Genomic DNA, 23,149 nt, shown 5'->3' with positions numbered 1-23,149 from the left:
GGCTGTTTTCATAAGTCCCATTTGTGCTGTTATTTGTGATGTTCTGTTGTTTTCTTCTTCACCTAAATGAACTGACTAAGAATACTTATAGACATTTTATTTGTTATGTGCAACAAAGAGCTACTAGTCAGAAGATCCAATATCAAAGCAGTAACGAAAAGAGCCTTGCAGTACATTCTGACCTGCACTCACAACTGTGTTAATGCATGATCGTGGTGGAAAGAGTAAAAGGAGAGCGAAAAAGCAAGTGTACACAAACACTGATGAAGAAGCAGAGCAGTGGGACCCCAGTCCAATATTGCTTGTTTAGTAGACAGGAGTATGCAACATGTGCACTAAACGATACATTTGGCAGAATTATGCAAGCACAATTGCTGCCATCAATTGTATTGAAAATGTGAAGTTGTCTATGAAGCGAACTTGTGCATCAGCCTCAACTTTTTGCATGCTGTGTGATGAAGCCCACTTCTGATTGTAGAGTTTCCATTGTGAAGCACTCGGTACTCATCAGTGTATTCGCAGAGCACAAACTAAATTGCAATGTCACGTGCATGCTCAAAAACCTAGTACCATGTTCTTGCAGGACCAAGAATAGTGTAGGAAGTGTTACACACTTATCCTAGCGTTATTTACTTTCTACATGTTAGTGTGTACAGCTGTTTGTGCTGATTTTATGCAAGTAACCAAGGTCTGTACACGTTTTACCTTTTTATTACCTTTGATGTGTTTGGCTCGCAGCAATTTTTATCATTGCTATTGCTTTCATGCAAAAGTGAGCAGGCTGACTGCATGTGTGTTTTTCGCACATTTAAAGAATAAAAAAAGTCGGAGATCAATGATGAAAAATCTGCCTTTTCCAGCTGCAGCCTTACAATATTCTCGCGCGACACTGCAGATATATCCCTCGGCTCTCGCTGCCGCGAGAACACGGCAACAGTCGCCGACCCCACCACCGCCGATGCAGCGCAAGACCCATCGTCTGGGGCGTCCGCACTCGGCGCCACCCAAGGACCGGCGCATCTGGATCTCAGAGTACAGGGAACAGTACCGATGAGGCCGCTTTCTTCGGCGGCCTTACCACAGTCAAGGGATGGCACTCGTCCATGCCTGCCGTTTTGCCGAGCCAAAGATGTGTAACGACTGCCATATAGCTCTGCGGGTTGCACAAGTCAGGAAGCCAAGCCGGTCTTTTTAGCCGGATCTGTCACGTTCTTCACACCAACTGTTAGTCCAGTAGAGTGCCTTGTCAAGGCAGCTCAATGACCAACTATGCAGATAACTTACACACATGTCAAAGCATGCCTAGTCTCTCAATCTTTCACTTGTAACAAATTTCACATGGCATCATGAAACTCTGCCAATAGAGGCCATCCAGTAAGCAATCAGGTCGGATGCTCAGCTAGAACGAAGGTGTCGAAGCCAAGCTGCCAAAACAAATCAAAGTGCAGATCTTCATCACAATAGGGTTCCTGTACAACATAACGCGCTAACAGGAGGCTCTAGAACTGGCCTCGTGTCTGTGATCATGTCATCAAGTGGCGAATGAGTTAACATAGCGACCTCACAGTGCAAGGGTTACAAAGAGTGGTGGATCCACAGGGGGGAGGGGGCAGTAGGAGCAATTGCTCCCCCCCCTCCAATCCTGTGTCAGTACCCCTCTTTCACTTCAGTCCTCGTAGTCCACCTCCTATCAGCAATGAGGACAAATGAGTGAAACCACTGTGAGAACACCTCAAATGTAAAAGCAAAAAAGTCCTGACCATGGCTCCCTCTCCAGTGTTACCTTATGCGAACCCCCCATAACGAGTGGCTGGATCCGCCCCTGGTTACAGAGTACCACTGCTGAAGAAAATCATCACCATGCTGAACTAACTGCAGCCTAGACTCCATCGTTAAAATCTTATGATAGGGCATGCTGTATTGCAGCTAATTAGTCATGAATGGGAATTCTGAACCTGCTATGTAGAGCAAAGCTTCTAAGCTCGCACCATAGGCTACACATGACCACACTTTGGTCAATGTAGAGTGGGTGCAAACATGAAAGAAAACTTGCCAGGTGGAACCCTACAGTTCTATGTTATCGAGCGTGAAAGTCATTGAACCTTCTAGCAAGCATTTAACCTTCTAGCAAACTGCACAACAGTCTCTATGTTTGCATTAGAAGTTGATCTCTTTGTCAATCACTTCAGTATGCTGAAAGACACAGCACAGCACAAGCGTGCAGCATTAGAAAGTTGTATTAATACATATGTCGCGTCTATAAGAATGCCATGGTTCGCATTGTGCACATCAGCAGAAGCTCTATGCTCAAGCTCTATGGGAAACATGTTTTTCATATATAGGCTGCATATGCGTTACAGATATGGCCCCTGAACCTTCGCAAAGTAGTGACGTATGTGGTTATATGCGCACCTCCTCTTTTTTTCCCCTCCTCCGACATCTCCGAGGCCGGTTGCACGTCAGTATTGGCCAGACGCTGTCACATAGGACCGCTTGCAGTGTTAGTTTGCTTACAGTCACTCGCGACTACCATCTTTCCTCTCCAGTCACGGACTCCCTGGGGTACAGCGCATCTGTTTTGACGGATGTGAACTTGTCCTTCTGTGCATGTTGTGCTGTGAAATACTTTTCCCCCTAGAATAACGTCGCTGTGGGTGGCTGTTGCGCCTTCTGATGCCAGAGCAAGTCTAGTGATGGCCGAAGGCTGTTCATGATACTACCTGTTGAGCACAACGAGTTGCGACAAAAGACATGGTAGCATAGAAGGGAAAGTGAGAACTTCAGGTCAACATTTTCGAATCCACTTTGCGAAGTATAGTTGCGAGTTTTTCACTTCGAGTATGCTTTGATGCTTCTTCTCAGCGCCCACGCCACAGACAAGATGCAGTTTATTGTGCAGTACGTTGCCACTTCTCAATCAGATTTCATTAACACTCCTGCCAGGGCTGTTTTTTTGGTCAACAGTGCATGCTGGCGTGTTTTGCTTGTTGATATGCGTCCACTGGTATGAGTTCACGACACTGGTTTGTGCGCTTATTAGCATTTCACGGAAAGAGAATCGAAAATTTTATTGCAAAAGTCAAGAGATTCCGTGCTGCTGTTCTGAATAAACATTACTGGAGTGCGAGAACTTACGTTAAGATTGGTACTCTCCATTGGTTTTTGTTGCGTGCTTGTATATTTTAGAGCAAACTGCTTTCTGCAGCTCTTTTCTATCGACCAATCAGCCGGAGGACTCGCGATGCGAGGGAAGCTATGCAAAGTGCGCATGCCTTAGAGTCGCAGAGTTCGTGCGTCCTTTAGGAACCTGACACATACGTGCCATTTCGCGTGATGGTTTATTTACCATTTCGTGTGAAGGTTTATATCCACGACTGGAGCTTTCATGAAGTAATTGCGTATGGTAGTACGCTAGTTCATTCATATGCTAGCTCATTCTTTCTGTGATATAGTTCGTATATCAGTTACGTCTCTAAGGCGCACTTGTGAAACATGATTTGCGCAACGACCTCACGAAACAACCACAGCTTTTCAAATGTATTGGCTATGAATGATGCACGCCTTCTGACACATTATTAAGGTGAAAGCCTTAGACGCCTCACCAAACGCCAAAATTGACCGTCGGCGACATCGTTGTCCTGCGTCGAAAAGGTCAACGCGAGTTGTTGCTTCTACTGCATGACAGTCAACGGTGAATGCTCTCTGCACAGACAACTCTCATGGGCCAACGTTACATTCGCTGGATAATTTTAGGATGAGTTATACCGCTGCCGTAAATGCTCTCAGCGTGCTGAATGTCAAGCAAGCGCTCTCTTCACGAAAGGGCGTCTGCTACACAGGAGCAAGGCAGGTGGCGCCAGATTTGAAATGCGAGGGTGAAGGAGGAGAGTGTCACTATTTTGCGAGGTTCCGGGGCTTTAGTTACAGATGCTATGTAGGCAGTACTAAAGCTCGCCATTTTTACTGCACCGTACTCTTAGCACAAGCAACCGGTCAGATCGAGGCACATCTTGATTCTGTTCACGCTCGCAACAACCATAGTCAATGTTCAATTGTGTCAGACTGAAGTTCCTTCAAAGACACATCTTGCAGAATTTTGACGGCACCAACGAAGCACGTCGACGCGTTTACCAAGCACACCAAACATTCCGAAGAGCACTACCTCAACAGTATGCAGACGCCGACAAAGAGTATGATGTCGTTTTTTGCGCTCCCTTGTCGAGGGAGTGATTGTCGCAAGCTAAGCGCATCACTGCCAAAATGCCATAAACCTTGCCTACCACTACTGTATACCGTAGTAGTTAGTCGAAGGCAACCTATATTTTCATCTTCTTGCACTGCCATGACAACTCAACGTCAATCATATGTGAGCGCCAACATACTTATCGCAAACGACAGTTTCTATGGGGATGCCAATTACAGGGTACCGATGTATACACAGTAAAAATCCAAGCATTTTGCTAACTTTACTGCTACCGAGAGGGGTGATGAGAGAGAAAGACGTACTGGCTTTTTTTTTTTGCACATGAAATTGCACAAAGTCTCATTGATTCTAAGCAGAATGAGTTTTGCATATAAACAAGCCACTGAGCATGATATTGCAAAACGTGGTAGAGTTGCCATTGCGCTCCAAACATTGGGATAACTCTGCAGACGCAAATTTCTGTGGTAGCCTTGCTTAGAAGATGGAACCTCTCTTTGAATAGTTGCTCAGTGATTACAGCTGTTTAGAAAGGAGCAGCCAACCCATATCATCTATCTATTCGGCTGTACTACATCCAGGTTTACACCAAAAGTTTATCGGTTAAGCACGATACAAGGTAGACCGGGTTCGTCGTGTTGCACAGTAATTTTGTTTGTGGATGTTTCAGGGCGAATTTGAGCACGCATAGTAATAAGCCTGCACACACTGGAACTGAGTCGGCAAACATAGGCATGACATACCATGCAGCCTTTGCTTTTGGAAATGCACATAAGCAACTGATAACTCAGGACAACTTTTATACAATCTCACTTCTTCGTGGTTTGTAGTGCACAACTCTGCCTGTACTGCACTTGTACCTGCAGCTTAAACGAGATTTCATCCACACGTAAAAGCCGTGTACACTAAGAAAAAATTTGCTCTTTTTCCGCGGGTGATACATAACAAATCACCCGCGTGAGAAGTGCCTTTGCGTCGTAACAAATGTGCCTTTGCGTCGGGCGTACAACGGTCAAGTCCAACGTTACTAGAGTTTATTCTAGTAATGTTGGGTCCAGTCTGTGTCGCAAAGTGTCCTAGGGGGAAAAAATCTGTTTTTAGTTTATTTTCTATTTACGTATTCTTTCCCGTCTTTCAGTAGTCTGGGATTGTGCTGCATTTTTATTTTTATTTTTTACAATTGACGAATAAAGAAATTACGAGCAGCTTGCCTTGTTTGCTGCGACGGATTCTCCATGACCAATCGAGAGTACGTTCTGGAGGAGGAAAAAAAAATTACACAAGTATGAATACTTCCGGGAGTAAAACACTGAAGAAACACTTTCTCGGACGGCTATGGATGGCGAATACTCGCAGTAGCTGCTCAACAGCGGCGAAACGACCCAACTGCAACCATGAATTAACTCTACAGTGGCACGTGCGGTCGCAGTGAGCGCGAGTTTACAGCTGGCTTATTACACTAACCAAAAATTGAAAAGAATCAAAAGATCGAAGTTAATGCGATCATTTAGTAGACGACTGTCGGAAGAGCTGTCAAACGCCGAACATCAAGAAGTAAACAAAACAAACGCGACCCGGCAACTTTGGCGTGCGGGCAATACGAGACGTAATGTGAGTCAGATGACGTAAAAAACATTGTTTAAACCACTTACCATGACGCCGATGTTGTCTTGAGTTCGCACCAGCCTTTGGAACATGCTAAACTCGAAGAGCGAAGCGACAGGTGTTCGAACGCCCGAGCGGCAAAAAGTTTCTCATACGCGCCCCGCATTCCAAAACCGGCTTCCCTGCGGCTTGTGACGATTGTGACGCCAAATGCGGCCATTCACCGCAACTACGCGTAGTTCTGATACCCTTGTGGCCTTCGTGACTGACGCAACTGTAGTCGTTTGGAGGTCGAGGGCTTTACAATTATTTTCGCTCCTTAAGTTTTCTATCGGCTTCAACAAAAAAGTTTTCATTAGGAAGGGAAGCCGTGAGCTGAGGTCGCCCCCCTCCCCCCCCCCCCCCCGTACTCTTTTTTTTTCAGTTTAGTACGCTATTGACTCTTTTGCAGGGCTACCAGATTGGGCTATTAATAGCCAAATTGGGCTACTTCTTGTTCGAGTTGGCGTCGAAATGTTCTCTTTTACTATGTGCCTATTTTTGGGCTATAAGTTACAACAGCGGAGAATTTTCGAACCGGGGACACCAAACGGCTCAAGTACGCGTGCGTTCCTTTAATCTCAGCCTCCCCTATAGATATACAAAGAGCGTGAGACGCCAAGAACTTGCGCGCGCTGCCTGGGGTGCCGCCACCAAAATACTCAAGTGTGTTCAACAATTCCAAAAGGACTTGTTTTGGGGCTAGTTGGTGCATACTTGGTGCAGAAGACTGAGGCGCAAAAAACATAACGTGAAGCAGGAAGAGCAGGAGAGAAGACAGAACAGCGCCAACTACCAACTGTTTAATGACCGTCTAGGAAACGCACTGGAAAGTAGACAAAACCGCGCATGCGTGCACAGCCAACAAACATCGCACAGCGTCATGAACAAGGCACTAAGTTATCCAAAAAATGTATTTCTGTTGCGTACAACACAATAGATGTATCACTGATACAATCGGACCCTTTCTTTTTGATAAAGTAGGCTTCCAAGAGCTCTCTAGCTGTTTGTTTTTTGCTCCTACCAAGAATCACCGTCCTCTCAAACAATGGCACACATCCTCAGGCTTTACAGTGCGCTGGAAGATGCGCATGCTCACTTTTGCCTAAACCATTGGCATGCTCCCTCAGTTTGTCAGGCTGCCAGAAGCAGCACACAAGACTTTTTAGGCGCTGTGCACAAGGCGCGGTATATGGCACTACCCTAGGCTGTGGCAAGTTCTATATCGGTCAAAACGGGGCGTTGCATTAATGACAGACTGAGGGAGCATGCCAATAGCTTTTTAGGCAAAAGTGAGCATGCGCATCTTTCAACGCACTGTAAAGCCTGCGGATGTGTGCCATTGTCTGAAAGGACGGTGATTCTTGGTAGGAGCAAAAAACAAACAGCTAGAGAGCTCTTGGAAGCCTATTTTATCAAAAAGAAAGGGTCCGATTGTATCAGTGATACATCTATTGTGTTGTACGCAACAGAAATGCATTTTTTGGATAACTTAGTGCCTTGTTCATGACGCGCTGTGCGATATTTGTTGGCTGTGCACGCATGCGCGGTTTTGTCTTCTTTCCTGCGCGTTTCCTAGACGGTCATTAAAGAGTTGGTAGTTGGCGCTGTTCTGTCTTCTCTCCTGCTCTTCTTCACGTTATGTTTTTCGCGCCTCAGTCTTCTGCACCAAGTGTTCAACAATCCCTGCACCTGAATCGAGACATAGTTTAAGAAAAGGCTTGACGTGCCATCCCTTTGAGAACGTGTTTTGAGGGTGAGCGAGCACCTGCCCCCTTTCACCCCCAAGCTAGAGTGTACTAGAAGTACCCAAGCTCCCCTTGATTATTCTGGGACTGGGATTATTCTGGGATTATTTTGAGACAGAAGGTAGGTGAACTGAAAAAAACTATTCAACTCCAACGAATGTAAAGTACGGGAAAACACGTAAAAACACGACGCATCGGAACCGACTCGGTTCCTCCGTCAGGGGGGACAATGGCGACGTTGCAGCGGCGTTCGCCATAAAGCGGACCGGAGAAAGGAACAATAAATATTTTGGGTCGTTCGCTGTATATGCCACGACTCAGTAGTATACTCTTCTCCTCCAGTTAGTCTCGCTTTCCAGAATGGTTGTGTGGTTGGTATTTATCAACTAGTCGAATGTCTCACAATATTTGGCAATGGCTCTGCGCTCCTTTGTTCAGCTTCAGGACATTCTTTGGCGTGTTGTCAGAGTTGTTCCGATAGGTTTGTTGTCTCGCCAATTTACGAAGAATTAAGGGCTCTCGGCGCATGAGATTTTGTAAACGACGCCAGGAGTCTTGTCAGATCTTTTTTTTTCTTACGTGCTTGGTGTTAGTATAACAAAATGTGACGTTTCTTAGGCCCCCTTCACAATGACGGGGCTGTATTAATATCATCTCAATATGAATAATAAAATTTTGTTTGATAATTGTTCACCTAGTAGGCATATAGTGTTGCGGGAAATTAATTATATAAGCGCGAAAAAATGTTAAAAGAACAATACTGACTTGGGCTATTCTTGGGCTACTTCAAATTTACGCGTTGGACTACGTTTGGGCTATCTCGCAGTTCAATTTGACCACATGTGTCCATTGCAGCGGGTGACTTTTTCCATATCTTAACTCTATGTTTTCCATGCTTTTTGACGCGGCGTCATGCTCTCTCCCTATCGAAGCTCTAGATGGCGCGTGTGGCTACATGAAGCCAAAGCCATGAATGAAGCTTCGCGCCCACTCCTCTCCAAAAAAGACGCCGCGTCAAAAAGCAAGGGAAAAGCCACGCGCAGCAACGGATACGTGTGGTCAGGCCTTTAATAGAAATTACAAATCCCACGATTTTGCCGAGTAACGACGCGTCTCTGCCACAACAATGACGACCATGTGCAGTTGTCCTGCAAGAGCGCTCCGCCACTAGCTCTTCGATCGATGTGGAAAAGAGGACACCATATATCTTATCAATTTCTGGCAGAAGTGCTCGCCTTAAGCAAGTTGAGCACAGCAAACGAATCAGTTGTTATAATAACAGACTTTCTATCACTCTGTGTGGCACTTTCTGTCGGTGCTGAATCCCACGTAATAAAGGCGTTCCGTGCACTAGTACCAGCATGTTTGAGAAAAGTCCGGTTACTTTGGGTGCCTGGACATGATTGGGATTTCTCAATAAAATGACCAATTCTTTAGCCAGGTCGCCAATAAGTGGACCGATTTTACCGTTACATCATCCGCCTATGTGACTGCTGCTCGATTCCGCAGGCGTGCGCTTATGGAAGTCTTTGGAGACATAGCACTGACAAACTCTACCGAGTATCGCCCTGGTGAAGAGGCTTATTTCGCCAAACTCGTAACTAAAAGTAGCTATCACGAGGCTGCACTGCCAGGTACTGAATATAAATTGCTACAAACACTAGGTCTGCTCAGGCACGTCAATGCGCGTGTTCTGTAGAAAAATCACAGCATACATCCACGGAGTGAATGATGATCAGTGGGGCAAAGCGTCCATCAGTGCTTCCGTCCGTCCGTTCGTTCTTGCTTCCGTCCATCCATCCATCCGTCTGTTCGTGCAGCCATCCGTCCGTCCGTCAGTCCGCTAGTCTGTCGGCCCGTCCATCCGTGCGCCCATCTAGTGAACACTCCAAGTACCGCCATCTCACATCTTCTGTGGCACATACCTGCTCTGGTGCGGGTATGTGCCACCAATAGCTACGTTCTACTACGTACATACATGGGATGGTCAGATTCACGCCTTAAGGAGCTTCGCCCCTAGAAATAGTTCATTTCTTTTTTACCTGCAGGTGGTTTCTTACAGTACAAAAAAACTTTTAAAAATACGTACCTTATGCAGCTATATTGGTATGGATTTATCCAGCTGTGTTTGTCATTTTGTCTTTTGGAGCCTCTATTTCTGGGTTTCTCAATGCGTATGTGCGGCTGTCAGAGGCTATATTACTGAAACTAATTGGCAGACTAACTAATCAGGGTTATCTTAATGAGTCTACAATATTATATACGTATAAAAATAAGTGTATCTCCTATATTTCATGTTTTTTTAGATAGATATATATATAGATCAAGCACCATAATTCTCTAATTATACCATAATCTTCTCTATTACAAAGCTCCATCATTATAAAACTTAATACCATTTTATAAAACCACTGAATTCTTGACCAATCCCCAACAGTGGGTATGTGCCACACGTTAACGTAAACAATTCAAATGGCCTGTTTCATGACAATCTGACAGAGTCATTATTTCATTATGGTCAAGTTTCTGACAGTCATTGTAAGTGCATAGCTGTAAATGCCAGCTCTCAGTAGAACACCACACACCAAGAATGCATGTTGTGTTCTCTGCCTCGAACAGTCTAGAGATGGACGGAGGTTACATCCGTAATCACCCACGCTGGCTGGCGAGCTAAGCAGCGGGACCAGGCTCAACAGGCTAAACGATCAAGGCTCAACAGCTCAACACCGCATTGGCCCCCAATGTGATGCAATCCTCGTGGAACTTGCACATTTACGAGTACACAAACGAAATTGGTTGCTGAGCAAGTTCTGCTCCGCATTGGTAATGGGTTCGAAAGCACGCCACTCTCTTTGTCCTTTGTTAGCATGCATCACTTTCTCTAATTTCTGGCTCGATTGATTGATTAATTGATATGTGGGGTTTAACCTCCCAAAACCACCATATGATTATGAGACACCAGAGTGGAGGGCTCCGGAAATTTCGACCACCTGGGGTTCTTTAACGTGCACCCAAATCTGAGCACACGGGCCTACAACATTTCCGCCTCCATCGGAAATGCAGCCGCCGCAGCCGGGATTTGAACCCGCGACCTGCGGGTCAGCAGCCGAGTACCTTAGCCACTAGACCACCGCGGCGGGGAAGGAAAATACACTTTGTTTCACGCGAGGCTGTTTACAAACGCGCTTGGGCCATCTGTGGTATGCCACCCGGAATACATATACATGCCGTGTACCACTAATTAAGGCGACCGGATGGTGCACAGAAGCTCTGTTAAGCAGTAGGAAAGGTTTTTTCGTATCTCTAGTAATAGTGGATACCAATGGCATGGCCAGCAATTTTTAATTTCGGGGCGGTTCAATCATACTTTATACATTTGTATATGTGCATGCATATATATACATATGCAAAACAAAATTTTCGGGGGGGGGGGGGGGAAGGAAGTGGTTGAGTTCTTTGACTACACTCCTGGATATCTGAATATGCCACTCGTGGATGAAATTTAAGAAGTGCACATTAGGAATAACTTGTACCCAGAGTACAGCACAGAAGATATCATGCGCTCAAATTAACAGTAATGGCTGGGGTTTAAGGTGCCAGAAATTTTGACCACATGGTACACTTTAACACGCACCTATATCTAAACAGACAGGCCTCAAGAATTTTCGGCTCCACTAAAAATGTGGTCGCCGTGGCCGGGATTCGATCCCACCACCTGCGGGTCAGCAGCAGAGAGCCTTAGCCACTGTGGCGGGTCATCACTTAGGTTGCCAACAAATCTAGCGTCAAGTGAAAAAGCATTCACTGCTTGTGGCAGAGAATGTTCAGCACTAGCACAAAGAAGCCAGATCGAAAGTGACACAAAAACAGTGCACACAAACAGTATTTCTGAACTGCTGGATCATTTTATTAAAAGATAAATCTTATATACATGTCAGCTGCTACCTATATATATATATTGAATGTCTTGTTGTATATATAGTATATATATATTAATGTGTGTATGCGTGTTGACGAGAGGCTCGAAAATAACACTGGTAGCTTTAACAATGACTGCTTCTTGTACCCAAGTACCGAGAACATAACACTGAAAGAGCACATCCGTCAAAACGTCATACGACGGTACGTGAACTTGAATACAAAATAAAACAAATCAGAAGAAAGAAATAACGTGACACTGCAGTTTACACGAGACGAAAAAGTAATCACAGTTAGGAGGCACACTATCGATCACAACCAAACTTGTTGTGCAGAGGCTATAGTACAATGGTTAGAGACGCCCCATTTAAAACATGTGCTTGACGATGTGTAAATGCAACACGTGTGTATGTGCAGGAGGGGGTTGGTGCAACTTGCACTTTTAATTAAAGATGCTAACCAACTGCGCTAAAAATGACATTAACACGAAATATGCAGCACTTGCAAACACTGCAGAGGCTTTTGTGAACGCGGCACTCTGGGACCAATGCAGACACGTAGGACCGTAGCCTACGACAACCAGCCCAACGAAGATTTGAGAATTTACTCTTATAGAAAAGGGACATTAGCATAAACATAAGAATTGAGAAAGAGTGGTAACGTATGTTATTTTCTGTATCTGTTCGGCACGAAGAGAAAGGCAAGACGAGAAAAGGCAGGGAGGCTAACCAGAGAAGTGCCCAGTTTGATACCCTCGGAACAGGGAGATTGCATACAGCCTGCAAACAGTAGGCTCTGACAAAGCACAATCCCTCGAACATCTCCAAATGCAACTGTAGCGGAGTCACCGCAGTACCTTTATAAAAGTTGTATTATGAACTTTACACATCGCACAATCCAACATTGAAAAAAAAATCTGATAATCCCCCCCTCCCCCTCGACAAAAGCGATATTTGATGTCAAATGCTCGGGTGAGCCTTCGCGGCGGCAACTGCAGCATGATACTGCTTAGATTCTTTAATTTTTTTTTTTTTATTCTGTACAAGAAGAAGGTCTCTAGCCTTAACAAATGTCACAAATTCAGTAATATGGGCAATTAATTCAGTTATCTCGCAGAAGGTTTTGTAGAAGCATCCTTTTGTATTTAAATTACCTTCATTAAAACTTTCAGAATGCGTGTAAGTGTAAAGCCAAAACCAGAGTTTAGTTCTCAACTACACAAGCTTTACAAGCCTGTTACAAAAGACTTTTCTTCAATGCTCACTGATATCGTGACCAACAGACTGACACCACAGCTCCCGTTGGTGACCTCAAGTACAAACAGCTGGACAGAAGATTAACAAGCTTGATAATAATGTGGTTAGCCAGAGCCTTCACGATGCCACATTGCACTGGTCGCAAAAGCTTTCAGGTCAATTCCAATCGACACAATTGTTGGCTGTGCAAAGAAGCACGCATGTTGTCGAGGAATCCACAATATATTTCCCTTTCTTCTCCCCAAAAAATTTTGCAATTTCCTTACTCTTGTAACTATGCTAAAGACATGTGAGCTGCTAAAAACTCCAACGCAACGTTTCTTCCCAGACTCCAAAATTCGTTCTTTTCTTTCTTTGAACAGAAAACACAATTACTAGCTGAACAACATACCAGGCTCCCAGACTAATGCCGAAAGAGAGTCTCTATATTATTGCACTCAATACTTTGCTTGTGCTCGGCCCCTGCCCCACGTCTCTCAAGGCAACCAAGGACGAAAACTGAAGGATGTACCCACACTTCAGTCAGATGGAATGTTTAAAAAAGAAAGCACCAATAATACGGGCTGCGAGATTCACTCGAACGGCCCTCCAGTCTGGACGAGCGGTGGGAAACATGCAACATTCATAACTCGAAAACATACAAGCACGAAATGAGGATGCCAGATGGATTAACGAAATAGTTGCGGCACAAAGAATAAGGAAAAAAAAAAAAAAAACGAGAGAAGGCCAGAAAGGGTTCTCATAATGCCTTTCTTAATTTTTTTGTTGTTCTTCCACTTTTGTTTTAGGTTTGTGCTAAAACTCCATCGTTAAGCTGTGCGCACCAACTTGTCCAACGTTGCACTCTGCATTCTAGGTTAATTAAAGTCTCCCACGATACATGTGCTTCTTTATAGTATACTAAAAAAGAAAAAAAACTGCGGCCAATCCTTGCAAGCATAGCAGCAGAGGCTCAATTAAAAAAAAAGAACACTAGCACACACACAGATCAGCGTTGTAAAATAAATACGGAGCATTAAGAACCCACCAACAGATTCACATGCACCGAGCAAAATGCACACAGGTATACGAGGAGAAAAATGCTTCGTCTCCGGCATCTCATTTATTAGGAGCAGTGAAGAGAAAAGCTCCGACATGCAGAGCTGGCGACAGCTACATTGAGTGGAACACAAAGAAAAAGAGGACTATCTGACTAGACAAACATAGGCTGTGGGAAGCCAGAGACCCAGACAATCTGTTAGCCACACACTTCAGAAGCCAATCTGAAATTTCCTTTCCATGAAAAAGAGCACCACTGCCATTTAAAGCATCAAAGGCTCTCTTTATATCTCTGTCTCCCATGTGCCATTTGATTTCATCTCCGATTTGCTTCCATCCGATAATGCCTACCGTCCATAGATCAGCAACCTTCCGAAAAACTTGCAACAATGCACTGCCCCCTTTTCACATCAACAACCTTCGCTTGACTTGTTAAAATGACCAACGGCGAGCGTGATATCGCTGTCGGGTCAACTCGACCACACGCTCGACCGCAACGTCCGCGAGACCCAGACAATCTGCTCTCCGATTCCGGTGATATGTTGCTGTCAACAAAGTTTCAACAATGTCCCGAGTCACGCGAGGCTTCACACAGGCTCTTCCAACCAGAAAAAACTGCGAATAACTTAATGGCTTTTTTCCGGACCTCAAACAAAAGTCGACAAAGCATGAGTCTTGCATGTCTCTGCATGAGACTTTCACTCGGAAGCCAGCACGGGTGACGACGGCACGCAGGACAGGGTGGCACCTCACCGACATGCCAAAAGCTTCTAACTTTCCGACCTGCTGACCTCTGAGAAAATTGTGCCCGACAACAGCTAGTACTAGCACACCACTACGACTCCCACAAATGTACAAAAAAAAAAAAAGGCCCTTTGCACTTCACAGACATTAAAAAGAAAGTTGCTTAACTATGGCATGTGACTGTGAAACTTGCAAAAAATGGCCACAAAAGGCACTGAGAACAAAATAGGGCGCAAATGATGAGGTTCCAAAGGAGTAGCATTCAAACCAAGCTCGTCTTCAAGTCCAAGGTTTGCAGCACTTCAAACCCGCCTGTCGACAGACAGCTCCGTCATTGGATTCAGCCCGTATTCATACCAACTGTCTCGACAAGACACAATGAACCGAATACGGATTCAGTGCAGTGAGCCTTCTAAATGTGCGGATGCGGCCACAGACTAACTTAATACAAACAACAGACAAGTCACCTGAATGCTATGAGCAGACCCTCTATATAAAGGAAGAAGAAAAAAAACGAACATCCTCATCTTCTTGGTATAGTATTCACAGTGCTTCCAAGCGTGTGTTCTGAAGAGACAGATTTTAAATGGCCTAAAAGCACAAGAAGACACTACAACAGAGCCATGTGAGGAAGACAGTTTGTAATCAAGAACATGACAACGACAAGAGGGACTGAAAAAAAAAAAACGTGGAGAAAAAAAAAAGCTAAAGACAGGACAGACAAAGGTGGAAACATTTGAGAATTGGCAAACAAGGGTGGGTGCGAGTGCTGCAGAGGCAGCTCGCTGCAGCCTTCAACCTTCAGAGGGCTTTCGCCGTGGGATGTGTGCGCTCCCTCTCGTGCTGAGAACTTGAGGGGATGGCGGGTATCGTGGAAGAAGAAAAAAAGTGTCTCGTCTTGACATCAGCAGGAGCACTCTGCGCCTGGGCGTCGCTGCTGCTGCGAGCGGTTCAGCTTACGCAACGTCGCCTCACCATACTGGATCCCCGATCCAATGCGCTCTGGGTCCAGCTCGCCTGCAATCATATAAAATTTGCCAACATTATGGCGTTCACTGTGCTAGAACTACAATTTGCCACTGACTCACGCCGTGATGAGGGACTACGGATTGACTTTGACCGCTTATGCGCACCTGAATCCATTTACAGCACTCTCTAATTGAAACACTTTTTCTTTTCGCAAAAGAACAGCTACCGAATTTATTCGATTCTAACGTGCACCTTTTTTCCAGGAAAAATTGACCGGAATATCACATTTGCTATAGATTCTCGTAAGGACATTAAAACTTTCCCACAGCAGCATTCTTGTGTTTGGGTCATGCAAGTCAAATGTGCGTTGGAATTGCTTGTCACAGTAATGTTGGCTCTGTTTTACGTGTTCAAGTCAAAATCACACCCATATGACCCAAAGCTGGATACTAGAGTACACTACACTCTCGATAATTCAAACTTGAGAGGACCTCAGAATTTTGTTTGAATTATCAGAAGTTCTTCTGAACACCACTCGGTAAAACATGAACTTGTATTGTGATGTTTCCTCATGGCTACAGCTACATTATAGAAAGTTCTGCATGACTGACAGCAAAGTTTTTAAGACATTAGCATCAGCATTCACTCTGGTAACAGATATTATACGACACGCGCTACACAATTCCGTAGCTCACCTGTCATTCCCCCCCCCCCCCCCCCCTTTAGCATGCAGCCCGCTCGCTAGGACAAAAGGAGAGAGAAAACCCTTGGAGTGTGCCACAAATCCCTGACCTGCTCATACTTGACGGATAACTGAAAATTTTTGTGGCAGTCAATTCGCTGGGCAAGCAAATGTGTGTTGGGTCTTTTGCAGGTATCCGGATAAGCTGCTCTAGGGGATCTTAAATGTGGAGTGTAGGTCCAGGAGTATGAAAAGGTGGCCACCATTTTCTTGTTGGCTAATACTCAAGAGAAGTTTTGTAAGACCAAACAATGAAGATTTTTCTCAACATTTCTGCATCGCATCTAGCACATGCGCAGGCCACTCACCAGACTCGATCTTCGCCAGTATTGTCTTTGCACACTTGAGAAACGCCTCCTCCACGTTTTCGCCCGTCAGGGCACTGGTCTCCAGGAACATGAGCTCTGCAAGAAAACAAGCCATTGGATTGGATTGGATAAACTTTTCCATAAGTGGCGGATTTTTAGATGCAGAATGACAGAGATGTTAGAACCCACGCAGCAAGCAAAAAGCATCGTTTCTCTGAAAGTGTGTGTATTGATGTGTTTACACATTCATTGTGTTATCTCTGAGAACCTGACAGGGACAACAATGGACGTTTCTACCCACTGTGGAGAGAGCTCCTTGATGAAAAACAGCCCCCACGAAACAAGATTACCACAAGGCACCCAAGACTTGAGCAGCAAAATTTGAAACAGCATCTGAAATAATGGCTTCAGGACAATGTGCTTTAAAGGCCAACTCCTGCAATTTTTTTGACCATGTCAGGATAATCGTGCTTTTATATTTCTGGGACACTCTTGTTACACACCCGATAGCTGAAATGCTCAACAAATTCTAAAATAATTTTAAATAACCGAAAAACCGTAATACCGAAACCAAAACCTAACCGAGTGCGCTTTTAAGTGTGGCGTAATCAATGGCCCGAACCTGCCTGATTACACACAAAGCCCGCCAGATGGCACTACCTGTCAATGCCGTCCGCCACAATCGGCTAAAAAGCTCAACGTTAAGGTGAATATATGGGGAATCGTGTGAGGCTCACAACACAACACCGCGTGCCACCTATCGCACGCCCACCAACACGAAAAAGGAAATCGCACGCTCGAACAAGGAAGTGCTGACCAAACTAACACAATCCATAGCAGACAAGCAGGCACTGCAGTGGCACATCAGTTCCGCCACTTCCGCCAGGCAAAATTCAACGTCACACACACAATGTTGCCTATAATTCTGGCAAGGAAGGTGAGCATTTCGAGGTGAGCTATAAAATTCATTTGAAAAGAATCCGCGAAACTCTGAAGCTTGCCATTTGCCGTGAATGATGCAAACGTGCAAATGAACGTACCCAGGGAATTTCATTGAGATCCATTGATCTCCAAAAATCAACGAAGTTGGCCTTTAAAGGAACCCTCCAACACTATTAAAGCACCTATTTTTTATTTGTGGTCTGCGTAGGCAAATAGCTGGAGATAATTTAAGCATAGCTCAAAGCGCCGATATCAAATTATTTAAATATTTTAATCACGCAATAAAGTCACTACATTGCTGCCGACCGCATCCCCATGTAGTGGCACTCGCCAGAACTTCGCGGGCGGAAACGACGCCGGAAGGTTGCCGCCATATGATTGGATAAATGTAACGTTAACAGAGGGAGTGCGCGCTCCCTATCAAAGTCAGGAAAATGTATACTGTATCACAGGTACCTAAAAACATGCACCCCCAATACAACTGCGGCAGACGCAAAGCAAGGCCCAGAGCCCTTCTTCGAACAGCGGCTACGATTGAGAACAATGTCGCCTTCGTTGACGCAGCGCAAGATGCAGCTTCCAATCACTTTGTTTCAGCAGCTACGTCGTTACGGGGAGAGCTGCTGACATCACTTACGCTAAAAAATTCGGATGCCGACAAAGCCGAACAAGTGGCAGTGGCCATCGCCATGGCCACTACGAACCATTCTACTATTTACACGAACTCGCGAGCCGCCATTAGAAGATTTATGAAAGGCTCGGTGTGCAAAGAAGCCACTCGCGTTCTCTCTGCTGCATCTTGGACAGGCAAAAAGCATATAATATGGTTCCCTGGTCATGTGGGCAGTGATGCTCACGAAACCATTCCAAACGCCAACGAACTTGCACACTCCCAGGCGCGAGATCTCGCACACCGCGCCGGAACTGGGTACTCGGAGGCCGAGGGAAGGCAGTGGCAAAGGGACCCTCTTTTCACTTTTAACGAGGTCTGTAAGCACTATCAGCTAGGGCGTAGGAAGTTTTTGCTTCCACTCCCACACCTAAACAGACCACAGGCAATCAGCCTGCGAATGTTACAAACAAACACGTATCCATGTCCGTTTATTTGGTCAAAATTCGTAAACGAAATAGACCCACGCTGCTTGTGCTGTGGTCATCCAAGGTGCACCCTCTAGCACATGCTGTGGCAGTGTCACGACTTGCACGAGGGCTCAGGGTCTCCCTCCACTGAGGAAGACTGGCTTCAGTTTATCACCAGCTCCGCAAAGGACCAGCAGCTAAGGGCTGTCCAGAGAGCCCGCGAAGTCGCCGAGAGCTTTAACCTCCCGGCGCCATCGTGGGTGGGGCCCCCAGACGGTACCCCATGATGGGGGCATTGTCTTCTCAGGACCAAATAAAGTTCCTTGACTGACTGACTGATGTAACGTTGGAAGCGATCGTGGAGTAGAATTAAAGCTAGGGTTACTAATCAGTTTCGTTTTTCTTCTCTGTGCTTTTTCATCAAACCCTGAACAGGTGCGGCCTTAACAAAATAAAGATCGCTGCGACTACAAAGCACGACAGAGACACTGGCTGCCATTTCGCCACTGGATTTTCGGCTTGCGCGGGTCGGATGTCCATACGAAAGACCTCTCTCTTTTGTGAGCTGCCTCTTTCAACATGTGCACTGCTGGAGTGTGCCATTGTTGTTCGTTGGGTGGCTCACTAAACAATGCACGAAGGGTCAGCAATACTTCACTGTCCTGGTCGTTCCACAAGCTCCTTTCTCAGAATAGGAGGAGGGAGTGACTCAGAATGCCGTAAAAAACAGCAGAAAATACCTAGCTTCCACGCACAAGCTCCCACAGACTTTCTGGCATGTCAGGCATCAGACACCTCGTTTGTTAGTGGCAACAAGGTCAACATTACTTTGGAAACAAACAAAAAAAACAAGCAACAATGGGATGCTTGTTTTCCCATTGTAGGCGTTTCCAGTTTATTTCATTGGGGCAGCCTTCCGACGTCATGGGCGAGTGAAATGTGGTCAAGTGACCTCACGTTGAGGGTCGGCATTTTTTTCTTGTATTTTGAATTTTCTAAGTCACATAACTTCAGACTGTGTGCCGTTATCACTGCCGTTTTCGCTGTATTAGTCTTTTTGTACTTCAGTCTACACAACCCACGAATAAAACATGCGGGGGTAGAATAGTACTGAAGGGCCCATTTTAAGCTGGCCCTAAAGTTGGATTGCGCCGAACATTCGTCATCGGTACGGTTAGGGACACAAGCGCATGATGTCATGCTTTTGCTGCTCCCGTCACATCTGTCATTGGGTATAGTCTGCTTTTTACAGAGGAGCTGTGAATGGCACGCCTGTGTCATTTGAGTATGTCCGTAAATGGTGACCCCCTCAATCTGTGCACGCCATGTCGCCCGTCTTCATTAATTATCCGTGCGCCAAGTGTGGCTCACAAAAAGTGCGAGTGTAGAGACATCGCAGACGACAAGCACACTGCGAGCAAAGATCACGAAACTGCCCGCATGAACCAATGGTCGCATCCTGCAAATTCAAAACTTTAAAGACTAAACCCCACAACCACGAAAATGCACACAACAGCAACGAGCAACTTAGATTGCCTTCACGTGAACAATCACTTGAGCACGCAAAGTTCAGTCACACAACCAGAAATGCAGTGTAGTCGGGTGTATGCAATGTAAAAGATTGGCCCCGTATCTGCATGTGATCTGCAAATGTCGTCGAAAGATGATAGTCTTGCATGTGGAGAGAGTGAAGAAAACACGTATTTGATGTTCTGCTCAAGAAAATCTGTGAATGGTATTCTAGAGGTGCTCCATTAGAGTGCCTCGAGCGTGCAGCGAAAGCGAACGAGCGCATCAAGTCACGTCACACGTGAGATATGACCGCCATCTGGCAGTTTCTTTCAAAAACAAAGCGAGTGGCTCTGTGCGGGTGTGAGTGCCCGCCTCAGAGGTGATAAGGTGTAGAACGCAAGGCGAAGGGTAGGTGCCACCGCCGTCTCATTTTAGCAAAGCGTTGGAAACACTCGCCTCCGTGCAAGCGTTGGATGGTCAGTGCAACGTGATAAGCGCTACGGTCCTTAAAATTACTTATGTATGCCTGTTCTAGTAAAAGGCGCACATGCAGATTATATATGTGTCGTTATGGTGCCCCAGATACGCGCAATAATTGCTTGTTAATCGACAATTGCACAAGTATGAATGCTGAATCTTGAGCAACATGATGGGGTCGACCGTTTCAAATACCCGATGCTGTTAAAGAGTGGACAAACAGACAAATGTACAGACAGACAGACAGACAAACAAACCAAGATTTTTTAGCCTAAGGTCCCCAAGAAAGACCATCGTCTTCAATATACTAAAATGTGTTGTTGCATAATAGAACGGGAAGTGTTGCCTTGCAGGATGAGCATAAACATTACATTATTTCTTCGTTGTGCCCACATGACTCGGGCGAAGAGGAGGTCGAGGCTTCGCGGAACATGGAAACAACCGGCAGTACGTCCGTAATGTACTATCAGCGTCAAATGAAACCCAAACAGCGGTATAGTGCGCGCCATCCAGTCATCACGATTGACAGGTGCGTGCACCATGTTAGGCAGCTCTGCGCATATATGCACGCCTGTCCATGGTGATAAGTGGATGGCACGCACTGTACCATCACGAAGGCTTGCTATCAAGATGACGCAAAGGTTGTGCGCACTCTAAAGGTCGAAGCTTCACACCACCCTATGCGTTGCGAGGCGTGCATGCCTCCACATGGCGTCTTTGAAGTCCGTATGAATGTTCTCAGGCTTGGTCGCTCACTCGTGCGGGCGCTAATAATGGAATTTGGGTGCTTCGTACCTCTTGTGCTTCTACCGTAAGTTCGCTTTGAAGTAACAGTGGTTAAAGATAGCACGAAGGTCACTTCGCCTGCTATCGTGGCCCCTTTTACGAAACGATGCAGACTTATTTTTATGTTCTGATAATGCATCAAAATGCGCAAGACTGTGTTTATTACACGGCATTAAATATCTGAGCCTAGAAATACATTGTCAAATTTAGTTGAAGCAAAATGGCAGAAGTATAGGTGTTCGTTGTGAGAATATTTCTGCACTGACTGCAACAGACTTGTGACGGGGAACCGAGAATTGTAGCACAACTTTTGTCAAAGCGGGGTTCGACTGTATCAAAATCTGCGGTGAACTTTCTTTTTTTCTTTTTCTCAGTCTCGATAAAGCTTTTTATCCTGCAAGACGTGTTTTTCATTTCATGGTGACCATGCTGCATTTAAAGGGTTTAGGGGTTCGACAGTTGGGAAGGTTGTCCATTTAAAAAAAAAAAAAGAAGAGCACACGCACCATTCTCCTGGGCGAACCGGCTCGCCTCGAGAAAGGTGACTTCGCGATCGTCCTCCAGGTCTTTCTTGTTTCCCACGAGCAGAATGACGATGTTGGGGCTTGCCAGAGTGCGCGCATCCGTCAGCCAGTTCGTCAGGGCATTGTACGTCTCCCGGCTGGTAAACAGAGCAAAAGAGGGGGAGGCCCGCAGATTAAGAGTCAAAAACAAGAAACACAAGTGCTACACATAGCTTGCACCTATGTCACTTGACGTCACTGCCCGGAGCTAGTCGGCCATCTTTATAAACTGCAGATTAGTTGCGTCTCGTTAGACCTACGAGTTTCTTCCTTCGGGATGGTTATGTGCGAAATTGAAGGCTGCACAGCGCACTAGTATGAGCTGCTTTTGAATATGATGATGATGTGTGGCGCTTTATGGCGCAAGGGCCAATTGATGGCCAAAGAGCGCCATTTCAATGAGTATAGAGATGTGGACAATGATATGTTGCGTGGCTGTATAGGGGCCTTAAAATTCCTCGCAATAATGCGGGTAAAAACATAAGTATTAAAAACATGACAGTGACGTGATATGCACAGTAAAAAGGGTGACAAAGGTTTTGATAATAGAAACGTGTAAAAATATTTGGCACTAGCACAAGTGCCTCATCAGTGCCCTTGTGTCCAAGGGCTGCGAGGCAAGTGCTTTCTTGTGTAGCCACTGCAGCAAAAACCTCTCTGCAGAGGTCGTGCTGCGGAATGCCCGGGTATATGATATGAAAACTATGAATTTCTTTTAAAAACGCTAACAATGATTTATGACTAAAAAGCGGTTCCCTACCGACGAACATTGCAGGGTGTAAAGGTTGTTTTCATTAGAGTTTCTAACTTTTTGCACTGGATTAACATGTATAGGATTGTTAATGCTTCACCACATCTGTCACACAATGGTGGATCGCCACAGGACAAAAGATATTGCCGCCAGCACGTAGTGGGTTGGCAGCAAGAGCGGCTCTAAATCTGGAGGAAAAAAGAAGATCGCGTTCTTCTCTGCTCGAGAGCCAGCCACGACTGACGCATCGTCCTAGAGCTAGCTACCCGGTCGTTCAATAAATCCCCCAGTACTTGTGACTCATCGTGACAAACTGGTGGAAGGTGCTGGGTAGCCTCACGGATGCTGCAGACCCCCCCAGGAAGCCGTAATACGAGTCCAGTGCCAGTCAACACTCCCGTGCATCGGACCAGCCGCCGAATCAGGGGATTGCCTCCGGAAGTCAACGATACTGCTCCCACCACGTCAAC

General features: G+C 45.6%; 3 protein-coding genes across 8 annotated transcripts in view; 1 reads left to right on the top strand and 2 right to left on the bottom strand.

Annotated features, from left to right (window-relative positions):
- Positions 1-6,004, bottom strand: part of UGP (UDP-glucose pyrophosphorylase) — an 81,705-nt gene extending 75,701 nt beyond the window's left edge. The window contains exons 1-2 of the mRNA XM_075866139.1: positions 5,854-6,004; positions 5,413-5,457 (exon numbers count right to left, since the gene is read on the bottom strand). Of these exons, the coding sequence (XP_075722254.1) occupies positions 5,413-5,457; positions 5,854-5,898 (90 nt within the window). The 5' untranslated portion in view covers positions 5,899-6,004. The remainder of the gene's footprint in view (positions 1-5,412; positions 5,458-5,853) is intronic.
- LOC119167519 (uncharacterized) overlaps positions 1-23,149 on the top strand; it is a 58,405-nt gene that overhangs the window by 7,321 nt on the left and 27,935 nt on the right. For 3 of the 5 annotated variants that reach the window (XM_075866148.1, XM_075866149.1, XM_075866150.1), the window contains exon 4: positions 861-5,406. The exons of 1 other annotated variant lie outside the window; for it this stretch is intronic. In XM_075866148.1, coding sequence (XP_075722263.1) covers positions 861-1,151 — 291 coding nt within the window. In that variant the 3' untranslated portion in view covers positions 1,152-5,406. Of the gene's footprint in view, positions 1-860; positions 5,407-23,149 lie in introns of those variants that run through there. One more of the 5 variants, XM_037419012.2, reaches the window with a different exon arrangement.
- Rab4 (RAS oncogene family member Rab4) overlaps positions 11,479-23,149 on the bottom strand; it is a 38,286-nt gene continuing 26,615 nt past the window's right edge. For both annotated transcript variants that reach the window (XM_037419015.2, XM_075866152.1), the window contains exons 5-7: positions 21,872-22,026; positions 16,569-16,664; positions 11,479-15,566 (exon numbers count right to left, since the gene is read on the bottom strand). In XM_037419015.2, coding sequence (XP_037274912.1) covers positions 15,454-15,566; positions 16,569-16,664; positions 21,872-22,026 — 364 coding nt within the window. In that variant the 3' untranslated portion in view covers positions 11,479-15,453. The remainder of the gene's footprint in view (positions 15,567-16,568; positions 16,665-21,871; positions 22,027-23,149) is intronic.

Source organism: Rhipicephalus microplus, chromosome 6 (assembly GCF_043290135.1).
Source record: "Rhipicephalus microplus isolate Deutch F79 chromosome 6, USDA_Rmic, whole genome shotgun sequence".
NCBI lineage: Eukaryota > Metazoa > Arthropoda > Arachnida > Ixodida > Ixodidae > Rhipicephalus > Rhipicephalus microplus.
This window is presented reverse-complemented; position numbering and strand designations above follow the sequence as displayed.